Genomic DNA, 22,221 nt, shown 5'->3' on the forward strand with positions numbered 1-22,221 from the left:
AGCAGGTCCAAGGCTGTGTGTGTGTGTGTGTGTGTGTGTGTGTGTGTCCGTCTGTCTGTCCCTGGGGGGTCCTGTCTGGCCTCTGGGGGGTGACGGGGCAGGCGGGCCGCAGAGGCAGCCCAAACCTGTCATTAGCGGTGAGGGCCATGACGGCGGGGCCCCCCCAGTCCCAAGCCGCGGTCCAGGGCCTGGCAGCCCCGCCCCCCACCCCCTTCTTGATCCCTGAGGAATCTGGGGAATTGGAAGTAGGTCCAGATGATGTTGACACAGGAAATGGTCAGCAGCTGCTCGGACTCAGCCCCATAACCCCCACTGACCCCCACCCCCGGCCCCCTGCCGAGCCCCCTCTGACCTGTGTCATCTCTGACGGAGGCTGTCCAGGGCCCACTCAGCTCCCACAAGGATGTTTACAGATGGCAGGATGGAGTCAGCCTCACAAGGCTTCCTGAGAAATGGGGTCTGGACTGCTGGACATTGGCTCTCGGACCTGGTCCCTGGCCCCCTCCTGCCTCAGACTCAGGAGTCTGGACACAAAGACTTGCCACCCCAGGAGAGCTGAGCCCCCTCCTCACTGTGTTGAAAAGTTGAGTGGAGGGTCACATGGGGTGAACTGGGAAGTACCTCACAACCCAGCCCAAGTCAGCCTCCAGCCCCACTACTGGAGAAGACCAAGCAGGAGTTTGATGATCTCCAGTTGAACCCCTTTACCCATTTTTGGGTGGGGAAACTGAGGTCTAGGCAGGTGAAGGGTCTCCGTGCCCATGAGTCAGCTTTACCTCTGAAGCCCTCAGGCGTGGCCATTCCCCATTGGGAGGCCTGGAGTGCTGTTGAGACCGGGGACTCCTGAGCAAGTGCCCGACCTCCACCCATTTTCTCCTTGCCCTCCTAAATTCCCTGGTTGCAGGAAAGTCTCCCTAACAATGGGGCTCAGTGAGGACTTCTGAGCTCAAGGGCCCTCTGCCCTTGGTTGCTAGGGGGAAGACCCCTGGCAATGAGGTCTCAGGAGACTTTGGGCCACCTGGAGCTGCTCCCAGGCCTCAGGTTACTAACAAAGGGATTCCTTGGCAAGGACTCTGGGTTCCTATGCCTCAGGTCCCTGGTTGGTAAGGAACAGAGACCTTAGATCCCCCTCCATTTTCCACCCAGGTGGCTAAGGAGGCTCTTCTAATACCAGGCCCCCACCCGCAAGGCCTCTTCCACCTGGTTGCTAAGAAAGCAACTCCCTAGCAACCAGGCTAGTGTGACACCCCCCCCCCACCTTCCTTCTTCCACATTGCTAAAGGGCTCCCTAGCAACAGAACTTAGAATGCTGGGGGCTGGGTGGGTGGGGCCAAGCTGGTTGCTAGGGGGATGGCTTCAAGGTCTCTCCCCACAGAGGACACAGGTGTTTGGGGAGGCAACATGGTGGGCTCTGGGATCCGAGCTTTGAGCCTCTTCCTGCTGATACAGGGCTCAGTAGGTGAGGGACCCAGAAAAGAGGGTCAGACAGCTGAACAGGGGGCCTCCTCAGCCTCCACAGCTCCTAATGCCTTCTCTTTTCTTTCACAGATGGGAATGGAATCCAGGGGTTCTTCTATCCCTGGAGTGAGCAGTGGCTAGATCCTGGGTCCTCAGGGACAGGGCCTAGGGATCTGGACTCCTGGGTCTGAGGAAGGGGGTCAGGGAGGAAGGGCTGGACCTGGACTCCTGGGTCTGAGGGAGGAGGGGCCGGGGGCGTGGACCCCTGGGTCTGAGGGAGGAGGGGCTGGACCTGGACTCCTGGGTCTGAGGGAGGAGGGGCCGGGGGCGTGGACCCCTGGGTCTGAGTGAGGAGGGGGCTGGAGGTCTGGGCTCCTGGGTCTGATAGAGGGGCTGGGTCTTGGACTCCTGAGTCTCATACAGAGCAAGCACTACAGTCAGCCTTCAGAGCTTCACTTTGGGACCCTGGCTCCCTTGAGTCCCTGGGGCCAGACTCTGTGACGAAGCTGCTGCTCATGGTCGGTCCTCAGGCTGTGAGGGAGACGTATGGGATCGGGAGAGCTGTGGGGGTCAAGCAGCACTGGAAAACCCCAATCTCTGTCTGCGTCTCCGATGCTGTTACCGAGATGGGGTCTGCTATCACCAGCGGCCGGATGGTGAGTAGAAACTGGGGTCCCTGGGGGGGAGGCTTGTAGTTGGGACCCCTGGGTCTCAAAGCTCCAAACTTTGTCCAGAAAACATGCGGAGGAAGCACATGTGGGCGCTGGGCTGGACGTGTGGAGGCCTCCTCTTCCTGACCTCCATCATCTGCTTGTTCTGGTAGTGGAGCTGGGGTTTGGGAGGGCACCCTGCCCCCAGAGGAGCAGGTGGATAGGCCGAGGCTGAGCATGTGCCCTCCCCACCAGGTGGGCCAAGCGCCGGGATATGCTGCACCTGCCCAAGTTCCTGCAGGGCAAATGCAACCTGTCCAGGACTGTGTCTCTGTTATCCAAGGACCGGGGGACTCTGAGCGAAAAGAAGGCATCTATGGGCAGCATGCAAGCCTCCATGCCGTTGGAGGGGACCTTGGATATCTCGGGAGCCACTGAAGGGGAAGGGACAGAAGGGGGTGAAGAAACAGAAGGGGGGGAGGATGATGCTTAGGGGCGCCCCTGGGGGGACCCCTCAATACAGATAAAGCACATAGACATTTGATCTCTTTTCTGAGAGCCATGGGAGCAGGAGGCAGATAAGATCCAGAGGCAGGGGGAGAGAGAGAGAGAGAGAGAGAGAGAGAGTTGGGGGAGGGGTCCTGGGGTGAGTGATGGGGAGCTGGACTGTGATCATGGGGTGTATGAGCTGAGCGGGTAGAATGAGAGGGGCCTGGGGGTAAGTGGGAGGGATCTGAGCTGAAGGGGACCTGGGCAGATGAGGGCCCCAGGCTGATTGAGGGAGACTGGGCTGTAATCATGGGGTACTGCGACTGAGGGGGTATGAAATGAGGGATTTGGGGGTTAAGTAGGGGTGGCCTGGGCTGATGGGACTGAGGGCAGCTAGGCTGAGGGATGCCTGGACTGGGCTGGGTGGGACATGCTGCAGCCAGGGGGAGGTGCCCCTCAGCACTCTTCCTGCAGGGAGCACTACTGCCTGATAGCCTCTGCAGCCCCAGCAGGGGATTGAGCTCCCCGCCTCCCCACCTGCATGACAGGCTTCCCACCAAAGTCTGAACATGGCCAGGGATCTGCAGGACTTGTGCCTCCCCCAGCAGGTGATAGAACTCTCAGACCCCTAGTGGGCTGGCGGAAATTTTCTTGGAAGTACTTCCAGTTCAACACTTGTCCTGCCCACCCCTCCTTCCTTCCCCCTCTCCTTTCTCAGTGCCAGACCCGCACCAACGTCCACTGCATAAGTCTTCCCTCCAGTAAATATTTTGCATGTCTAATTTGTCCCTCCTCTTCTTGGAGGGCCCCAAACTAACAAAGGGGCCTGGGCAGAGGGAGGTCTGAATAGAGAGGGTGGGTCTCGGCTCGAGACGCTTTGGGAGAGGCCAGCATAAAGCTGGGCTCCTATGTCCCCAGGGGCTTTGGGTCCCCCAAGGACATGGGTGACCCCTCTGTGGATGTGGCCTGGGAAGAAGCAAGCAAGGTCACACTTGCCCCAGTGCCATCCCTCTCCCAGACAGACAAGCAGAGCTGGGAGGCAGAGCCATTTATCCAGGTGACATAGAGGGAGCACAGGTAGGCATCCTGGCGGCCAGATGATGTCGAGGGCAGCTGCACATCTCATTTGGGTCCTGACAGCTGGGGTCCTGGATTCATCTGCAGGAGGGAGCGTGAGGTTAGTAGCTGCTCAGGAACCCGTAACCCTCTGTTCCCTGTGCCCACTACCCAGTGACCTGCTTCAGCCCCTCACATATTGACTCACACACTTGCTCGCTGGCTCTTCCACGCCCTGATTTGCTGCAGTGTGCATGTGACTTTAACTCATTGGAATCCAGTGGTACAAGTGGGAAATGAGAGACTGGGAGAGAGATATGCAGAGACAAAAAGACATGGGAGATAAGAAGAGAGACTAAGATGGCGACACAGGAACTGAGAGAGAGAGAGACAGGCAGAGACTAACAAAGAAGACAGAGGAGAGAAAGGACAAAGAATGGGAGTGGCTCTGCATGGCCACTCAATTAATTTTGGTCCCAGAGGGAGAGCTGTGCAATCAGAACGAAGGCCTCTGGGTCCTTCTGTTAAAATTCAAGTGCTTGAAGGACCTCACCCTTACCATTGAGGAGTCCTGTGTCTGGACAGGACCCTTTTCCTTCTAAAAGGGGCCTACACTCAAGTCAGCTGGGCCAGTTTCTGGCAGGTGGTTCCAGGTGGTTCCAGCAGTGAAGCTCCACCCAGCTGTGTGAGACTTCTGGGCATGGTAAGGATTTTCAGGGGTAATTTTTTTTTTAACTTTTTAAAAAAATTTATGTGTGTGTTTTTCCAGGACCCATCAGCTCCAAGTCAAGTAGTTTCAATCTAGTTGTGGAGGGCGCAGCTCACAGTGGCCCACGTGGGGACTGAAGTGGCAACCTCGTTGTTAAGAGCACTATGCTTTAACCAACTGAGCTAACCGGCCGCCCCCTTCAGGGGTAATTTTAACCACAGGTGGTTATTTCTACATTATATGCCAAATTTTGTGTTATTTCATGCTTCACCCATGCATATAGTTGTTTGTCCTTTCTTACGAAACTGATTCTGTCACTCATCCATCCATTGTTCCACCCATCTATTTGCCCATTAACCAATCCGTCCGTCCATCCGTCCGTCCGTCCGTCCGTCCGTCCATCCATCCATCCATCTACCCATCTGTACAAACCAGTCAGCCAGTCACCCATTTACCCATCTACCCATCGCCAATCCAATCACATCCATCCAGCCACCTACCCATCCATCAATCCAACTACATCCACCCATCAACCAGGCTATCCATCCATTAATCCATCTACCCACCCATCACTCATCTATCCATCCATCCAGCCATCCATCAATCAAACTACATCTACCCAACAACCAGGCCATCCATCCATCTAGCCAATCACCTATCCATCTGTTCATCATCTATCCACCCACAAATCATCAACCTCTGATTTCCTGAGTTCATTTTTTGCTGGGCAGTGCTGATACCAAAGATACTAGAGACCCAGGCCTTATCTTCAAGGGGCTCCTTTCAGGTGGGAGAGACAGTACCAGCACACAAAGACACAACACATGGTGATACAAGCCATAGTGGGTAACTCAGACAATATGAAGACCCAGAGAAAGGCAGTGGAAGCCAACTGGGTTGAGAGCCTGTCTGTCTAGGGACTGACTGATGTCATCATGACTGCAGAGAAGGCAGGAGATGTGGGTCTGAAACATGGGGTGCCCACGTGCCAGTGAGAGGCTTGGGTTTAACCGGAGGGTAATGGGGAGCCACAGCAGGTCTTTGAGCAGAGGAAGAGTGTGTTTAGGAAAGGAAATAGAAGGTAAAGGAGAAAGGGGAAGGAATGCATCTTGGTCTGTTGTCATCACTCTCCTGCTTCAGATAGTCATTTCCACTCTTTCCCCCCTCTTTAGATTTTTTGTAAGGAGGATCCCAGCTGTGTGCCCTTGGGCAAGAGGTGGCACCTTTCTGGGCCACAGTGTCTTACATTGGGATGGGGAGGGTAAGAGTAGTGACTTCAGAGACTCAGTTACACTGGATTAAATGGGACCAGGTGAGCCTAGGGACTGGAGTGCAGGGAGGAACCTCCAAGCTACCAGTGACTTTCCCATCCTTACTGCGTGGGGGGCGGGGTTTCATTTGTCTCTCCCAAGTCTGCACTCATACCTGCTGTCTCTCTGCATCCTCTGGGTCTCTGCTTCTCTCCTTTGAGAAGAAATCTTGACCTGGTCCTCTCTCTCTCCCTCCCTCCCTTTCTCCCCATTGTCTCTCAGTCTCTAGCTCTCCGTCTTTCCCAGTCTAATTCCATCTCTCCCATAGTCCCTCCATCTCTCCCTCCTTCTCTCCCCCTCAGTCCTTCTCTCTCCCTTCGGTCGCTCCATCTCTTCCGCAGATCTTCCCTCTCCCGGCCCCACCCGCCGGACCCTCACCTCGGGCTCACTGGGTGCCCGTGCCTGCCGCCCCGGGCGCGGCCTCGAGCGTGGCAAGCTGCAAGCGCACGCGACGGGAGCCGGAGACGGGTGGCAGGGGCGCGCGGGCGGCGCGGCGCGCTCCCCTAGAGCCGGGCGCCGCGCGCGGGGCGGCGGCGGTGGAGGCTGGAGCCGACCAGCGGCGAGAGAGCTTGCGTGCTAGACGCGCGAGCGCCGAGGGCCGCAGGCCGTAGTCGCGCTCGAGCTCCTGGCGCGAGATCTCGATGTTGCCAGTGTACCAGAGGATCCAGCCCAGTAGGCTCAGGAAGACGAGCAGCGCGCCGGAGTAGATGAGCAGGTCGCCGAAGTCGCGGCCGCGCACCTGCAGCTGCGCGAACACGCCGGTCAGCAGTGCCGCCATGCCCGCAACGTCCAATGCCACGGCCAGTAGCAGAGCCATCCGGCAGCGGCCCAGGCCGGAGGCCGGCGCGGGCACGCCTGTCGGCGGGGACTGTGCCCCCGGCGGGGGCCCCTGCGAGGCGCACGCCGCCGGCGCCGCCGCCATGGCCCTGCTCCGCCGCGTTGGCTCGGGCAGAGAGCGTTCCGGGTGCCGCCCGGGCGGGGGCGGGGTCAGGGGACGGCGCCAGGTGTGCCCGGCGCCCGCCAGGTCACCTGAGCCGGGCGGGTGCTGACGGGCCCGGTTCCGGGCGCCTTGGCCGGGGTTTCTGTGCAGGGCTTGGCCCCCAGGGATAGGGTGGCCCAGCGCCCCTGCACCCCAAGGAGCGGAAGCAACGCCTGGTCAACATTCAAGTGCTCTTTAATGGAGGCAGGGCAGGGCCCTGTGGAAGCCTGGGCCTTGTTCTGTTTAGCCCGCCTCCAGGGGACCCCTGGGAACCCACAATGGGGACACTGGGGGTCAAAAACAAGGGTCAGACAAGGCGCTGGACCCCAAGTAGCTGTGGGACGCAGGGAGGTAGCTCCAGAGCAGTCAGGGTAGGTGTTTTAAGGGAGGAAACACGGGGCTCTGTGGAGTTGAGGTTTCTTTCGTTACCCGTCCGTCCCCTGGGGCTTCCTGGGTGCCTCTAGCGAATGAACCGAGGGCACCAATGTGGACTGTTCACAGGACTCTGACCTCGCCGTCAGATTCAGGGTGTTCTGATGGAGGTAACGTAAGACATTGCCATTCCTTTTGTTCGGTAGGGGTTTCGCTAGGCGCTGTGCTGATGAGACGAGGACAGATTTATCAGGCAAGGCTCCTGCCCCGTAAAGATAACCTTGGAAATAAAAAAGGTCGAAATTAAGAGAAAATAAACTTATAGGAAGTTTTACGGGACTCAAGGGGAGAATGGGGACGGAAACTGCGAGGCATTGGTAAGGGGTTGGACGAACAGGTATGGGACCCTTAAAAGAACCAAGAGCTTCCCAGGCAAATCTCTTTTCTTTCAAACAAACTCGCACTTAGAGGAAATCCACACTCTCCTGGGTGGCAGTCTGCGAGAAGTTTCCGTTTACCTAAGCTCTGAACAGCTCCGGCCCTGGATCGGGGCCGGCTGGAGGCCGGCACTGCGGAGGTCTGCCGGGATAAGCCGAAGAGTCCTGCATGTAGCCGGATGGAGACCGACTGGTTCCGAACAGACCCGAACAGGACGCGGGCCGTAAGGGAAGGCGGCCACCTCCTCCGAAGAGCGTTTCCGGAGAGGTCCGAAGGTGCACGAGTGGGCCTGCGTGTGTTTGTCGGGAATAGCCGAGGGCTTACGAAGACCACCGGAAGCACCCGAGGATTCCGAAGCTACGCTTAAGTATTTTACGCACTCACATACATGTTCATTCATAAACATAAATCCTAAAATGTTTATTGGGCTCCCATGCTGTGCCAAGCGCTGGGTGAGCAATACAGGGGAGAGGACGCTGAAGAAGAGGATTTGGGGCCTCGAACTGGACCCGCTCGGAAACTAAGTCGTGGAGTTTCGTAAACACACGAAGGTCCCCGGAACGTTGGCGATCCGCGTCGGAAAACATGCCCTCGGGTCTCTAGCCGAAGAGCTCCGTAGGTTCCCGAGGGGTATGCGACGGGCTTGCGGAAATAGCCGAACGCCATCGAGCTGCTTCGGAAGTGAACGAAAAGAGGCGGAGGACAAGCGACTGCGCGCTCTTGCCCAGAGAGGAAGCGGAAACGCGTGTCGCTATTAAAGGCATCCTCCCGCCCCTTTTGTGCCTCTTTCCGTCTTCGGCTGCGGCAACGAGAGGAGGTGAGCGGAGGCCTTCCGTCTCCCGCGTGGCCGCCTCTCACGCGGGCTGCCCGGTGTTTGCCCCTGTCGGTTTCTTTCATTGCGTCCCTTGCGTCCTTAGCTGCAGCCTAGCTCCGCCACCCGAAGATGCTGTGCGTTTTCACGTTGTTCCCTGCAGTTAGCCTCGGCGCCTGACTTCAGCCTTAGGTCGCCCAGCCCCGCCTGGCAAATTATTTAGTAATGCCTGCCCTCAGGTTGCCACATTTGCCAGATTCCCACTTGGCACTCTTCTTCGCATGGGGTCTGGCGTCAGCCTGCCGCTCCCTTTGTCATCTTCCCGCACCCATTTCTCCGCAGCTGTCGCCATGTCTGCGCATTTGCAATGGATGGTCGTGCGTAACTGCTCCAGCTTCCTGATCAAAAGGAACAAGCAGACATACAGCACCGTAAGTGGGGGTCAGGATGCCTGGGTCTGCGGGAGGCACGGGGAGCACTTCGCTATCGCAAGGTCTCCTCCCTCTTCATTGCCCCCCCCCCCGCCCCGCGTCCTTCCCAGGAGCCCAATAATCTGAAGGCCCGCAACTCCTTCCGCTACAATGGGCTGATTCACCGCAAGACGGTGGGCGTGGAGCCAGCAGCCGATGGCAAAGGTGTGGTGGTCGTCATGAAGCGGAGATCTGGTGAGCATTTCCCTTGGCCCAGACGGCAGGCCCCCATCAGGTCAGGGAGCTGTAATTCTGCCACAGCATGGAGGATTCCCGGAGTCAGGATGACCTGGGACGCTCACCCCCCTTCCCACCACCCCGTGGGCTGTGGTTGCTGATCAGGTCTCTTATCCTGTTTCGTTTTGTGTGAAGCAGAGAAATTAATAGGACCTGAACTGTATGTAGTGAGCAAAGGTGCGTGATGGAACGATTTCAGATTAAGACCTTTAAACAGTTCAGGTGAAGGTGGATGCCTCCCTTTCACTGCAGTAGGAAAATTTAGCAAATAGATGGGACTTCCCCCGGCTTCCACTTGTAGGACGTGACAGGCTGGGTCACAAGCTGCAAGTGGACCGCCAGTCTGCTTGTGTGGACTCGAGGAATCCTGAGCACCCCACCCCCGTAAACTTAGGCATGGAGGGGCCTTTTTAGTGTCTTGGAGGCAGGGCGATTGGAGGGCTGTTAACAGTTGATTCATTTCTGGTCTTTGCTGGGGTTTGTAAGAGAAAGGAATGAGGTTTTCCCAGGTTTCTGATTAGAACAAGCTTCTGCTTGGGGTCGGTGCCCAACATCCTGTTCGGTGTCAGCAGTGCCCCAGACCTGCAAACCGTAGAGTGGTGTTTCCCACCTTCTCGGGTTTCCGCACTCCTGAGAAGCAGGCCAGTTCTCTTGCATGTGTGACCTGGACAGAAGACCTCCTTTCATTGCATCTGCCCCATCTATAAAGTGAGGTGGGGGTGGGTGCCGTGTCTCCGACAGTGATGAGATGGCTGTATAGTGTCCAGGGCAGGACCTGGCCTGTGGTGGTCACTGTGAGTGTCCCGTAAATTGTAAATCGGTGTGTGTAGGTGGGGCGGGCTGCCCAGGCTCCTGGCTGAGGCGCTCCTGCTCTTGGCGTGCCATGGCACCTTTGCCACTTGGAAGGAGCATTAAAGGCCAGCCCATCCAGCTGACTCGGGGGCTTCCCCTCTCCCCCACCAGGCCAGCGGAAGCCGGCCACCTCCTATGTGCGGACCGCCATCAACAAGAACGCCCGGGCCACCCTCAGCAGCATCCGGCACATGATCCGCAAGAACAAGTACCGTCCCGACCTGCGCATGGCCGCCATCCGCAGAGCCAGCGCCATCCTGCGCAGCCAGAAGCCGGTGACACTGAAGAGGAAGCGGGCTCGCCCCACCAAGAGCTCCTGAGCACCTCCCTCCACAGCAATAAAGCATAAAGTGTCAGCCATCTTTCTCCAACCACCCCGCCTGGGCCTCCTTTCTGTGTGGCTCCAATGCCCTAGCTCTGAGTGTGTGTCCCAGAACACCGGGGCTGGGGGACAGGGGCTCCACCTAACCACTGGTACCACAGGTGGCAGTGCGTTAAAACGAGCAGGACCTGGCGCAGGAAGGGAGCCCAGCCACTGCTGTTGCAGGTGGCCTCCCCCTTGAGGGCTGGGGGCTGGGGTAAATCCTCACATTTCAGCACCTTACATGACTTCAGTGGGACTTTTACAAAGTGCGGGTTAAACAAAAAACCCTGTAGAATCAGAAACGCAGTCTGCTAGCATACAACAATGCTTTAAGAAAGACCCTAAGTGCCTACTTTTGATCGTGATCTAGGATGGGAATGTAGACCCAGGGCTGCACACCTCTTAACACAGGTGTGTGGTGTGGCCTGAGAAGGTGGATGTGTTTACCATCCAGGTCTTGAACTGTCTGTGGACCCCACCTTTAGTCCCTTTGTTTCTCCTGGGGATGCCTGAGCACTTGCGACAGGAACTTGGGGAGACTGCTCAGAAGCAGTCCTTGCCTAGCCTGAAGAGTGCAGGTGGGCCCTCTGCTGTTGGTCTGGGGCAGCTGACAGCCCTTCCAGGAGCCCCACGCGAGTGAAGTGAGTGTCCTAGTCCTTGAGGGGTGGGCAGAACCCTTGGAATTAGGCCATAGTTGCCAAAAGTGCCCATTTCTAAACAGGCAATGGAACTCGTGAGGCCTTGCAACTGGGGTGCTATCTCAATGTTGGAGAGGTACTAAAGCCCCTACAAGTCACCCAGCAGGGAGGTGGCAGCCCCAGGCTTCCCATAAGCCAGCAGCCATGTCATCAGCCTGTTCTTGGTTAAGGACCCGGCCAACCCATTTTCTACAAAACTGCTAGGCTGGATGTGAGCACTCTATCCTTCTGGCCATCATCCCTCACCTGTTCATTGGTCTCTACTGCAGTCCCTCGGATGACCAGTGGGGTGTGGCCATGCTTCTCCACTCGCATCTGGCCTTACTGCTTCTGACATTCCCGTCTCCTGGAGCTGCCTCTTGTTTAGGGTGTCACAGTTCTGTCTCAGGTGTTCCCTGATCCCCTTGCCTGAATGCCTGGAGGTGTTTATCACACGACCTGTGATAATGGAGTCAAACACCAGCTCTGCCACTAGCTGTGTGGCCTTCGGCAAGTAACGACCTCTCTGTGCCTGTGTTGTCAGAATTCAGGGGGTTAACAAATTAAGAGACTGAGGATGGCCTGAGCAAGTGCTGAGTAATGTAATTCAGTGGAGAACAAACGCTGGGAGAAGGCTGGACCTTGACTATTCCATCTGTGTGAGGGTGTGTGTGTATATACTGGGGGTGCCAAAAAAATGTATACACATAACGTAGTCATCTTCTGTTGGTATATATTACGACAATTTTAATGACAGTTTTCCATTCTTAAAATGTGGACTTTTTTTGGCATCCTCAACATATACCCATGTATAACACTTGTGGGGTGGCCATTTATCATCCAACTGCCCCTGACACCCCATGAAGCAGGTGTCATCCCCACTTTACAGATACAGAAATAGGCTCAGATGGAGGGAACCCACATCATGACTCCTGACATGTTTCCTGTTTACCTACTATGTGCCAGCCACTATGCCAGGGGCCAAGGATCTAGCATTGAGGGGACCCCTTGATCCCTGCCATCCTGGGGACCTTGTTTAGAGAAGAGGACCTTGTTCTCTGTCCCCACTCTAGAGCTCTGTGGCCTCCTAGTTCTCCCACTGGGGTCGGGCAGGAGCCCTGCCCCCAGGGGCTGACTCCACACAAACGTAGAGCTCCTGGCATCCACGCTCCCGTCCTCCAGCCTTCCCTAGTTAACAGATGTGACCCTGACCACTTCTGGCCAAAGCCTGGACTCACCTAGACTCTTGCGGTAGCTGCCATCCTTGCCCTACTTGGGACTGTTCTCCACCAAGGTCCTGTTGGAACTAAATCCATGTGATTTAATGCCTTCTCAGAACACTCCCGCCATTCCCATCCCCTCTGAGTGAAAGGCAGACCCCTGGTCGTGAGGATGAGGCCCAGCTCCACCTCACCTCCCTCCACCCAGACACCCGGGGCATTTGTACTTGGAAAGGTTATCCATTCTAGCGTAGTTGGTCCGTCTGTCCAGGATGGGTGATATGAATGATGGCACATCTCTAATGGAATACTAGGCAGCTAAGAGCAGAGAAGGGCTATAAATGCTGATAGGGACACATTTCCAAGACTTGCTGTTAAGTCAAAAAAGCAAGGTACAACATGCTACTACAGGATACTGCCAGTTGTGTAAAAACAAAAGGGCATGGGCTTGGAACATATACATATTGACTGGGGAAGGGGAACAGGACTTTATTGGGAACAGTGTGTACTTCCAGGACTTTTTCCAAGTCAAGTTGTCCTTTCAGTCTTAGTTGTGGAGGGCGCGCAGCTCAGCTCCAGGTTCAGTTGCCGTTGTTAGTTGCAGGGGGCGCAACCCACCATCCCTTGTGGGACTCGAGGAATTGAACCAGCACCCTTGTGGTTGAGAGCCCATCAGCCCATGTGGGAATCGAACTGGCAGCCTTCGGAGTTAGGAGCGTGGAGCTCCAACTGCCTGAGCCACTGGGCCGGCCTAGAAGAATACATACTTAATAAATTTACTTGCATTTGGGTAGAATTTCTCCAGAAAAATACAAGAAGCTGGTAACATTCTTGTCCCTGATTCAGGGAATTTGGTGTTGGGGAGACAGGACTGAGAGGGAGCCATTTCTTTGTAGAAACTTTTGTTATCTTAAAAATCTTTGCTTTTGGAATGGATAACATTCACAAGGTATTCCAGGCTCTTCTTCCTTGAGACAGTATTTCCAGGTTCTAATATGACCTTCCAGAGGCATTAAATACACTGGCAATGAAATACATTTGAAATTGGACAGAAATGGTAGCATATTATATACACCATTTGCATGGTTTTTTTTCTCACTTTAACATATTTTGGATATTGGTCCATATCTGTACATAATGAGCTTCTTCATGTGTTCAAAATTCTGAAATGTAGCAGACATACATAAAGTAAATAAAACATTTATAGACTTATAAAAATAACTATAAAACAATCACCCGTGTAATCAATACCCAGCTAAAGCAGGAAAAGACAACGGCCCCCAGAAGCCCTCCTGGCTGCTTGCTGGCTGGAAGTGACCAGAATCCCAAGCTTTATGGACACAACCTTTTCACTTTGAGTTCTACCATCGATGGATGTCCGTTTAGCAACAGCACTCATCTCTACTCGATTCGGATCGGGTATGAAGGCATTTGAGCTGTCGCTCTCTTTTGTGACTTGTTTGGCTGGTCATGACGTTTGTGATTCTCCCATGCTGCTGGTAGTCATGATAGCTCACTATTTCTGTGTTGTACTGTTTCTTGAATATACAAGTACGTTTATACTGTTTTGCAGTCATGACAAGTGTCTAAAACCTGTGGTTTCTGTGCAAGAATGCTGAACAATACGGTATGTGTGCTTTCAACTGGACCATAAACATTTCACGCTCCCATCAGGAGCCTATGAGAATGTCTGTAACTCCACAACCTTGTCAACACTTAATGTTAGACTTTATAACTGTTGCTAGTTTCATGGAAGTGTAGTGGTTTCAACTTTGGCTTACACTGCATTTTCCAAGTTACTGATGAGGATGTTTGGTAGTTATTTGTATTTCCTTTTGTGAAGTGTTTGATCAAGTGCTTTTGCCCACTTGTCTTTTGTGCTGTCTTCTTGACTTGTAGGAGCTCTTTATATATTATTTGGATTAGTTATTTTGGGTTATACGACTTGCAAATATGTCTGTCTCACTGACTTGTCTTTCACACTAAGATAAACAGTTCTTGATTTTAAAAAATTAAATCAACTTGAAATATACAGGTAACACTCATACAACACGGCACTTCTATAACATGATTTCGCTTTAACATGGTTTGAGAATTGGGGAAAGCCCTCATACAACACGGCATCCTAGAACATGGTTTCACTCTAACACGATTTGAGAATTAGAGAAATCCCTAAACAACACGGAGTGTAATAAAAGGTTTTAAGAGCAAAAGGTATCTCATTTGAAATTGTTCATTCGAGTGTGGATGTCATATCAGATTGCAGAATTTTAAAATTTATTAGAATTTTAAATCCATTTTGTTCATGGAGTATTAAGTACGTAAGAAAATGCCCTCGGTTAATCGTGCTTAGTAGTGATGATGAAGAAAACATTAATACATGTTAATGTTATACTTTTGGTGAAAATTGCTTTAATAAAGATATTTCTCATAAAAATATAATTTTATTTTTTGGAAACTCCTTTTTGTGCTAGTTCTTTGTTTCACGTAACACAGATTTGCATTAACACAGCATTTGTAGGAACCTAATGACCGTGTTATACGGGGCTTACCTGTACACCTAGTCTAAATTTTTTTTTTTTCATTTAATATTTATTTAGCATTTAATCTACAACTCTATATGGGGAGAAATATATTGGGAAAAACACAATTATTTTTCTCATTCTGAAAGATTCTGCCTTGCCACAAGAAATAGCAGGATACATACACGTGCGTGCACCCCCCTTCACCCCGCCAAAAGTACTATTTTTGAAGGTAAGAAATACCAAATTTAACAAAATACTTAGAAATCAAAGGGGGCTAGGAAGAAAAGGTGAGAACACACGAGAAGTAATTTTAGTTTGTCAACTGCTTCTTTCCTTGAACAGCTTTTATCTTTTTTGATATCCAGGGGCACTTATACTGGAAACTTAGTGAAAACTTAGTGATTCCACTTTCAAGTTACAACTATACGAAAATGTTTTGAATGTAAGTCTATCTGTATGCCAGATAAACTTTAGAAACTTTTAATATCTCCTCTTTTACAGAAATTTTCTATCTTGATGTAGTTTGGTTAATAAAGAAAACTAAAGGGCGAGGGTCAGAAAGCTAACTTCTTAAATGAGACAAAAATAGTTTTTCCAGCTACCGTGTTTCCCTGAAAACAAGACCTAACTGGAAAGCAAGCCCTAGCATGATTTTTCAGGATGACCTCCCCTGAACGTAAGCCCTAATGCATCTTTTGGAGCAAAAATCAATATAAGACCCACTCCTATTTTCAGGGAAACACGGTACCACTATAAATAAGCAATCTTTCAAATACCAATTTCCTCAACTGTACAATACACTCTTAACGGTTTTTACTCTTACTACTTCACTATAAACAATGACCTTTATAAGCAATAATAATAATGATGATGATGATACTATTACTAATAATAAGTACCTTTTCTGTTTTTTTATTTTCAGAATAAAAAACACTAAAGGATGTGCTGAATACTAAAAATACTTCAGACTTCAAACATGGCCTCTGTATTGAAATCTATAGGAATTTTTCTAATTCACCTCCAAATCTCCCACATCTATTTGAAAAAAATATCATCTTTGAAATAATTTGAATGAATGCTTTATAAACCAAAACTGATTAGTAAGTTCCTATTACATAATCATCAATTTTAACAAGTCTCCTAAATATGTTCTATATCAATTTTTTTGATTATAAGATGTCAATAATATGGAAACATTTTTGATACAACAGAACATTTAATTACATCATTTCTCTGTCAACACACAAGTCATTTAATCATGATTATATTGGCCATTTCCACTGGTTGGCAGGAGGCTCTTCCACTAAAGGCTCCCATGGTTTCCATTGTAACATTTTTCTTGCCAGACTTAGTTCATTTTCAGCCTGAAGAATCACCTCTTCTATTTGGCCACCCTGAAGTTGGTCTTCTAATTTTTTAACATCCGGTTCCGCTTTAACCATACCCAGCCTCTCATTTGTAATCTGTTCTGTATACTTTCTGTATGCTGCAGTTTTAGGGACTTGCTCAAGGACATCAAGAATCTTTGCGTACAATATTCTTAGCCTCTCGTGCGGGCTGTCACACACGGCCAATCCCACCAGGCCCGTGGTCTTCTTTAGCACGCCCGCCATGACAGCGCCCCCTAGTCTAAATTTTGATAAACTTATGTGCCCATCTGACCCACTACAATCAATTTCTGGAACGTGTCCATCACCCCCAAAATTTCCCCATGCCCCTGTCCATTTGATCCTCCCTGACCCAGACTGCCAATGACCTGCTTTCAGCCATTTAGTGATTTTGCCTGTTCTCAAATTTCGTATAAATGGAATCAAATATTTTGCACAGTTCTGTATATGCCTTCACTCAGCATGTAATGTTTGAGATTTATCCATGTTTTGTGCATCAGTTTTTTGCTGAGTAGTATTTTACTGTATGAATTCGCAATTTCTTTACTCATCTGTTGAACATTTGGGTCATTTCATTTTTGCCTATTACAAATGTAAACTAAAAATTCACATACAAGTCTTTTTCACATTTTTCTTTTTCGTTTTATGATCATTTTGACACTATGTCCTGAGGGCCCAGCACAGGGCAACAAAATTGTTGCTAAGGGACGAGAACCTGAGGTGAAGCCAGTTGGTCTTCGGTGACCTCCCATTTCTCCAAGACCCACTGCTTCGCATCCCACCACCTTTGTAGCCCTTACGCATGAGCCTCCGTGGCAGCCCAAGAGGTAGTGACTGCCAGTTCATGTACTGCAGGTGAACTCAGATAAGATGGGCACTCCAGGCTGCCCATGTGTAAAGCTAACCTGCTTTAGTTCCCACCCCTCCCCTGGAGTGCGGACTGAACCTGTAACAACACTGGTTACCGCAATCACATATCACTTGGTTAACTGAGTCCTTGGGCAGCCTCATCAGCTGAGCCCTTCAAAGGACTGGGACCTGAAGTCAGACATTCGAGGCCTAGGCAGCAATAACCCAAGCAGCTTCTGAGGACAGTCCCTACACTCCCAAGAACTGAAATCCATCATGACCTTTAACAGGACCAAGAAAGGAATATGGCAGGCAAAGACTTCAACGTGAACTGACAAAGTAACCAAGTCATCACACCGGGACTTCTGAGCGCAGAAGTTGGAAGACGGGTGTCTTATTGGGCCTGGGATCCATGACATTATGCAGGAATACACATAAATCTTAAGGCCCGAGCTGGATCTGGTGACAGAACTTCGCCCTAGTCCAGGACGGATGGACAAGGCTTGTCAGAGGGAAAGCAAAGCACCTCATACCTGTGTCTTGGCCAGCAGGCCCCAGACCCCCTCCCCTCCACTCCAGTTTAAGTGGGAAACCTGACTCCATAGGCGGCCTCAGAGCTCAACCAGAGGGCCCACTGAGGGCCCAGTGTTGAGGCCTGTGCATGGATTTGAGGGTGGGGTGTCCACCACTTGGAGCCCACAAGGCACAGGCTGGTCCTGGGGCATGTAAGAGGCACAGCAGCTGCTTTTCCAACTTTATTTAGAAAAACAAATCCAGGTCCCAGTGCCCCCGTGCCCTCCCCCACCCCAGCCATAACTTAAATAACTTAGAGACAGAGTTGAGGGTTGGGCAGGGGTGGGGAGGGAAGAACCCATTACAGCCGGCGCAGGGCCCGCTTCTTGTCCGTCTTCTTCTTGGCCGCCAGCTTCTTGTCACGCTCGCCAGCGTGCTTCTTGGCCATAGGCCCCTCGGCTCCCCCTGGGCCCCCAGGGGCCGAGGGGTCAGCGGAGGAGGCCGCAGCGGCACTGGCCAGGGCCCGGCCAGCCTCAGCCCTCCCACTGCTGGGCCCGCCAGCACCGCCATGGATCTCTGTGAGCAGTCGGGCGCGGGCCGCGTACTCCTCATAGTTCTCCAAGAGCAGGCGGCCCGCCTCCTCATTGAGTGCAGACTCGGGGTTCGGGTGGATCAGCAGGCACTTGATGGTCTGTGGGGAGAGGGCATGGGGTCAGGGTGCCAGGCCAGCACAGGCCACACCACCCTCCACCCTGGCTGTTCCCTCTGCTCCTAACACTTCCTCCACATCTGACAGTCACCTCCTCTTGGTCTTCGCTCAGTGTCACCCACATAGGCTCACTGCGGCCTGGACTGGGGAGGAGAAAGGACTTCCCCAAGGTCCCTCACAAGGTGAGGAAGACAACTGAGGAACTCACATCTGGCGGGCCTGGTAGACTGCAAAGCCCCTTCCACACCGCGACAGTAAGGTGAATAGCCCCCGAGCTGTCCCTGGCTTTAACAGAAATCCCAAGTGCACACTCTGGCTGGGCTAGACCACATGCGAGAAAGGGACCAGGAAAGCAAAGGGGTCCTGCCTCTACATTCATTCTAAAAGGAAACCCAGAATGCCCCAGAATGTGCCTGGCCTTGAGCAGGTGACATAATCTTTCTGGACTATAAAGGAGGGGCAGTTACAAGTGCTACCCAGGGCGTTGTGACACGTGCAAAGCACCTGGCCCAGCAGACATCAAGGACCCAGGATCACACCCTAATTCTGCACTGCACAACAGAGGCCCTTCCTGTAGCTTCCTCATGGCCAACCCTGACACAGTACTGGCACCATGGCCCCCAGGGATCACCGGGACACTCAGAATTACTCTATGCTCATCGCCAGTGTCCCCTGGCAGCCACCACTGACACTCCAGGGAGCGGGAAACGTTGGGGGAGGGGGGGAGTGTCTGTTTATCTTGGAGTTCAAGCCTCCCAGGTGCCCTGCAGGAAATCCCAGTTCTCTGCCCTCCCTACCATCTTCCCCAGGGGCTCATGAGAAATCCAGTTTTCAAAAACCTTAAGCTTCAAGCAGGTGGGGAGGCAGCCAGTGACCTAAATGCTTTAGGTGGCCTGTGGGGACCTTGGAGCACCACTGTAGTCCAGGATGTCGCCATCTGGGCTCGACTGACTTTGGCTGCTGCTCACTAGGGGCCATTCTTGCACTGCAGGATGTGGAACAGCAACCCTGGTCGCCTGCCCCACTGGATGCGACAATTAAATGTCTCTGGACAATGCAAAATGTCAGAGGAAGGGAAGGCAAGGCACCTTACACCTGTCCCCTGACTGGCAGCTATTGAGAGCAGGCCCCGGCCTCCTCTCCTCAGACCATTTTAGATGGGAAATCTGACTCCAGAGGTGGGGCAGAATCACCCCGGTTGAGAAACAATGGTTTATGAAACCATTCTGGAATTACGGGGAGATGACTGCACAAACTTTGTAACTACTGAAAAACCCATGAGCTGTATACTTCAGGTGCCCCAAGTACTGAACAACCTGTACAATCACACTTGTCCTGGGTCCAGCACTGCCAACCCTTTCAGAATTTTACAGAAAAGCTGTAAACCCGAATTTGGAAGCCCCCAACCACTTCAGAGTTGGTTTTAAAAAATAAATAATGCACCGATGATGCTGAGATGTCACCGGGGTGTCCAGGCCCAGGGCCCCCAGATCTTACCAGCAGCACATGCCGGATGCCCAGCTCAGCCGTCCAGTCCCTCTTGAGCACGTTGACACAGATCTCGCCATTGGCGCCCACGTTCGGGTGGAAGATCTTGGTCAGGAAGTAGCCCTTGGGTGGGGAGGCGGGAAAGTCCTTCCCCAGCAGGAGTTTCATACGGAACAGGCCTCCAGCGTACGGGGTCCCCTCTGCAGTGTGAAGACGGGGACTGGGTCAGTAGGCTCAGGACTCCCAGGCACCCCGCAAACCCCTAAGCTCTGCTGCATCCTCCACAAGTCTAGGGGATTCTGGAGAGCAGGACCGGACTAGGTTCCCAGGGGCTACAGGCGTCCCCCTGAGAGGAAGCCCCGATTGTGGCCCCACTTGTGTTGCCACCAAATCCTCATCTCCATCCCGGATGCCTCTTCTCTTCCAATAAAGGCCCCAAGTCATGCGCCCTTCCCAAAAGACAGACACTGGCATCCACTTGTCTTCCTGGAAAAACATCTACTTGGAAGCCTTGCGGGGAAATGATGGGACAGTTGGGAAGTCCATGGTCCTCCCAGCCTCAGTCAACAGTTCTCCCGTCCACCCACTTGACCAGATAAAACACGTGTGGGAGCCAGTCTGGGCCCATCACTGTTTTTCTCACGCCCCAGTCCCCACGTGACCCATAAGCGGCCAGGAAGATGACCTCAGGGTCCGATCCTGACTGTCCCCACCTCAGTCCAGCTGAAACACTTCACCCCTCACCTAATGGCAGCAGTATTGATGGCTTCCTGCCTGGCCTCCAGCTTCGACTCCCCCGCCCCTCCAGTTCACCGACTGAAATCAAAGTCAATTCTGTAGAGACCTGTCACACCTGCTTTAAACCTGCCAACAACTTCCTTTCCAAATTCCTTACAGAGGCCTACAGGCCCTCAAAGATTTACTCCCTAAAAGCTTCACCTGTCCTTTTTCTTCTTTTTGTTCCTACAAAGCACCCACTGCGCTGTCTCAGGGCCTTTTGGGATCCTCCCCCGGCCCCTACCCCTCGTGGAGCACAGTGGGAATCACCTCAGGAAGTCTTCCCTGAGCCCTTCCCCACTATCCCCTCTCCTGACTAGGTCCTTCACTACACTCTTGTAACATCTTGGCTTACTCTGTGGCTTCAACTAACAACAGAAACCAAGTGCACCTGAAATGATGCGCTACGTCACTGCAAGATGAAACAATCAGACGCAATCACTCGGTTATTACTGTTATATCCCTCAGCACTCTGTCTGGCGAGTTGGCTGTTACGTCCTAAGAGATCCTGACAGCAGGATGGAGTCTGAGGTTGCCAGCCAGGCCCTGCCTGCTGATGCTGTTCCTACGGCCTGGCACCATCTCCTACTCCCACTGAATGCCAACCTATCTTCCAGGTCTGCCAGCCTTGCCCCAGCCCAGATAAGGCCCCCGTTAAATGCTCCCACAGAAACCAGGGTTTTCTCACAACCCTCACAGGAAAAGCATACACGATCATTTGTCACCTGTGCTGTCTGTCCTGCCCTGCAGGCTGAGCACCTCTAGAGTTAAGAGCCGTGCGGGTCCAGTCTACCATTACGTCCCCTGCAGCTGGCAGACTTCAGCTTACAATGGGAGCTTCCTATTCTTGTCCTAAAGATGACAAGCAATCTAGGAAGTGCGCCTCTCCCTCTTCCATTCCCACACTCACCAGGGCCCTCAATGGTGACCTGCAGGTCAGTGAGGTCCTCCTCGTTGGGAAAGACCTTGATGCCATCGGGAGGGTCCGTGGTCAGCGTCGTCACTTCCTTGTATACCAGGCGGATGATGTGGGGGGGTAAGTTCTCCACGTTGGAGTTCTGGGCACGGAGACAAGGGGGTGAGTGGCCGCAGCGCCCAGCAGGATCTAGGAAGCAGTGGCCCCCCCCTCTTGACCGTGCAGTCCCAGGCGGTCCATCGCACCTGGGCTCGCAGACCCCCACCCCGGATGCTTCAGGCGGCCGTCCCAGGCTGACCTCCCAGTAGAAACGGGGGCGGATCTCCGAGGGGGCCTGCGGATGACTCCACCCTCCCAGAAGCCCCCAGTGCCCGCTCGTAGCCCCGCAAGGGCCCCTCATGATTCCGGGTAGGCCACGGCCTACCCTGGTTCCTTTCCCCACTAAACGTTGGTTGAAACAATCCTGGAAATCCCAGCTCGGGTCTGGAGATGGCGGCCGAGCGGCTCCCGGAACACCCACGGGCGAGCCACAAAGCCCGGACCTCCCCCCTCCGCCCCAGGGCTCAACCAGGCCTTCACCTCCAAGGACCCTGCGGGCCGCCCGAACTCCTGCCCTGCCTACAGGAAGGCCCGTGGGCCCCTCCCCGCCGGGGATGCCCAGGCGGGCCCTCTAATACTGGACGCTGCCGCGAGAGGCTCCTGAGACCCCGCCTTCTTCTCCGGGGGGGCCCTCACCACCCTTCCCGGGTCTGGCCGCGGCGCTCACCATGACTGCGGCCGGCCGGGGGCGGGTCCCCCCGGCCCCCTTCCTGCGCTCTCCGGGCCGCCGGCCGGGGCGGGGGGCCCAACTGCTGCCGCTGCGGCCCTGACGAGGCCCCGGCGGGCCCGCTCCGTTACCCGCAGCCTCAGACGCCCACCTCCGACAGCACCCGCAACTCCACCCACCCCGGATGCCCGGCCGCAC

The 22,221-nt window shown here is 53.4% G+C and overlaps 5 protein-coding genes across 6 annotated transcripts; 2 read left to right on the top strand and 3 right to left on the bottom strand.

The window, feature by feature from the left end:
• Window positions 1-1,350: 1,350 nt before the first annotated feature.
• On the top strand, window positions 1,351-2,601 carry TMEM190 (transmembrane protein 190; the record flags this gene model as incomplete). The annotated part of the gene is made up of 5 exons (XM_081031560.1): window positions 1,351-1,459; window positions 1,549-1,584; window positions 1,989-2,114; window positions 2,193-2,277; window positions 2,364-2,601. The coding sequence occupies 5 exons, from the start codon at window positions 1,351-1,353 to the stop codon at window positions 2,599-2,601; spliced, it is 594 nt and encodes a 197-aa protein (XP_080887686.1).
• Window positions 2,602-3,087: 486 nt separating this feature from the next.
• Window positions 3,088-6,612, bottom strand: TMEM238 (transmembrane protein 238). The gene is made up of 2 exons (XM_081032592.1): window positions 6,051-6,612; window positions 3,088-3,755 (listed from the first exon to the last, which is right to left on the bottom strand). The coding sequence occupies exon 1, from the start codon at window positions 6,592-6,594 to the stop codon at window positions 6,058-6,060; it is 537 nt and encodes a 178-aa protein (XP_080888718.1). The 5' UTR covers window positions 6,595-6,612; the 3' UTR covers window positions 3,088-3,755; window positions 6,051-6,057.
• A 516-nt stretch (window positions 6,613-7,128) lies between these two features.
• On the top strand, window positions 7,129-10,205 carry RPL28 (ribosomal protein L28). Of its 2 annotated transcripts, XM_081032594.1 has the most exons (4): window positions 7,129-8,278; window positions 8,615-8,703; window positions 8,814-8,937; window positions 9,943-10,205. In XM_081032594.1, exons 2-4 carry the CDS (start codon window positions 8,623-8,625, stop codon window positions 10,149-10,151), a joined length of 414 nt encoding a protein of 137 aa, XP_080888720.1. In that variant the 5' UTR covers window positions 7,129-8,278; window positions 8,615-8,622; the 3' UTR covers window positions 10,152-10,205. The 2 variants fall into 2 exon arrangements, with proteins under 2 accessions (XP_080888720.1, XP_080888719.1); XM_081032593.1 differs by lacking the exon at window positions 7,129-8,278 and having other exon boundaries at window positions 8,285-8,703.
• A 4,476-nt stretch (window positions 10,206-14,681) lies between these two features.
• On the bottom strand, window positions 14,682-16,234 carry LOC308490078 (NADH dehydrogenase [ubiquinone] 1 alpha subcomplex subunit 5). The gene has a single exon (XM_081031863.1). The coding sequence runs from the start codon at window positions 16,228-16,230 to the stop codon at window positions 15,880-15,882; it is 351 nt and encodes a 116-aa protein (XP_080887989.1). The 5' UTR covers window positions 16,231-16,234; the 3' UTR covers window positions 14,682-15,879.
• A 1,362-nt stretch (window positions 16,235-17,596) lies between these two features.
• On the bottom strand, window positions 17,597-22,221 carry UBE2S (ubiquitin conjugating enzyme E2 S). Its single transcript, XM_081032117.1, has 4 exons — window positions 22,024-22,221; window positions 21,252-21,399; window positions 19,574-19,764; window positions 17,597-18,058 (listed from the first exon to the last, which is right to left on the bottom strand). Exons 1-4 carry the CDS (start codon window positions 22,024-22,026, stop codon window positions 17,729-17,731), a joined length of 672 nt encoding a protein of 223 aa, XP_080888243.1. The 5' UTR covers window positions 22,027-22,221; the 3' UTR covers window positions 17,597-17,728.

The sequence above is a fragment of the Rhinolophus hipposideros genome, assembly GCF_964194185.1.
Source record: "Rhinolophus hipposideros genome assembly, chromosome: 21".
NCBI classification, from domain to species: domain Eukaryota; kingdom Metazoa; phylum Chordata; class Mammalia; order Chiroptera; family Rhinolophidae; genus Rhinolophus; species Rhinolophus hipposideros.

Coding starts and splice junctions, on each gene's coding strand:
- TMEM238 (XM_081032592.1), bottom strand. CDS start 6,594: ATGGCGGCGGCGCCGGCGGCGTGCGCCTCGCAGGGGCCCCCGCCGGGG.
- RPL28 (XM_081032593.1), top strand. CDS start 8,554: ATGGGGTCTGGCGTCAGCCTGCCGCTCCCTTTGTCATCTTCCCGCACC. Junction 8,704..8,813: donor ACAAGCAGACATACAGCACC/GTAAGTGGGGGT, acceptor CGTCCTTCCCAG/GAGCCCAATAATCTGAAGGC. Junction 8,938..9,942: donor CGTCATGAAGCGGAGATCTG/GTGAGCATTTCC, acceptor CTCCCCCACCAG/GCCAGCGGAAGCCGGCCACC.
- LOC308490078 (XM_081031863.1), bottom strand. CDS start 16,230: ATGGCGGGCGTGCTAAAGAAGACCACGGGCCTGGTGGGATTGGCCGTG.
- UBE2S (XM_081032117.1), bottom strand. Junction 19,765..21,251: donor GGTCACCATTGAGGGCCCTG/GTGAGTGTGGGA, acceptor TTCACACTGCAG/AGGGGACCCCGTACGCTGGA. Junction 18,059..19,573: donor GCATCCGGCATGTGCTGCTG/GTAAGATCTGGG, acceptor CTCTCCCCACAG/ACCATCAAGTGCCTGCTGAT.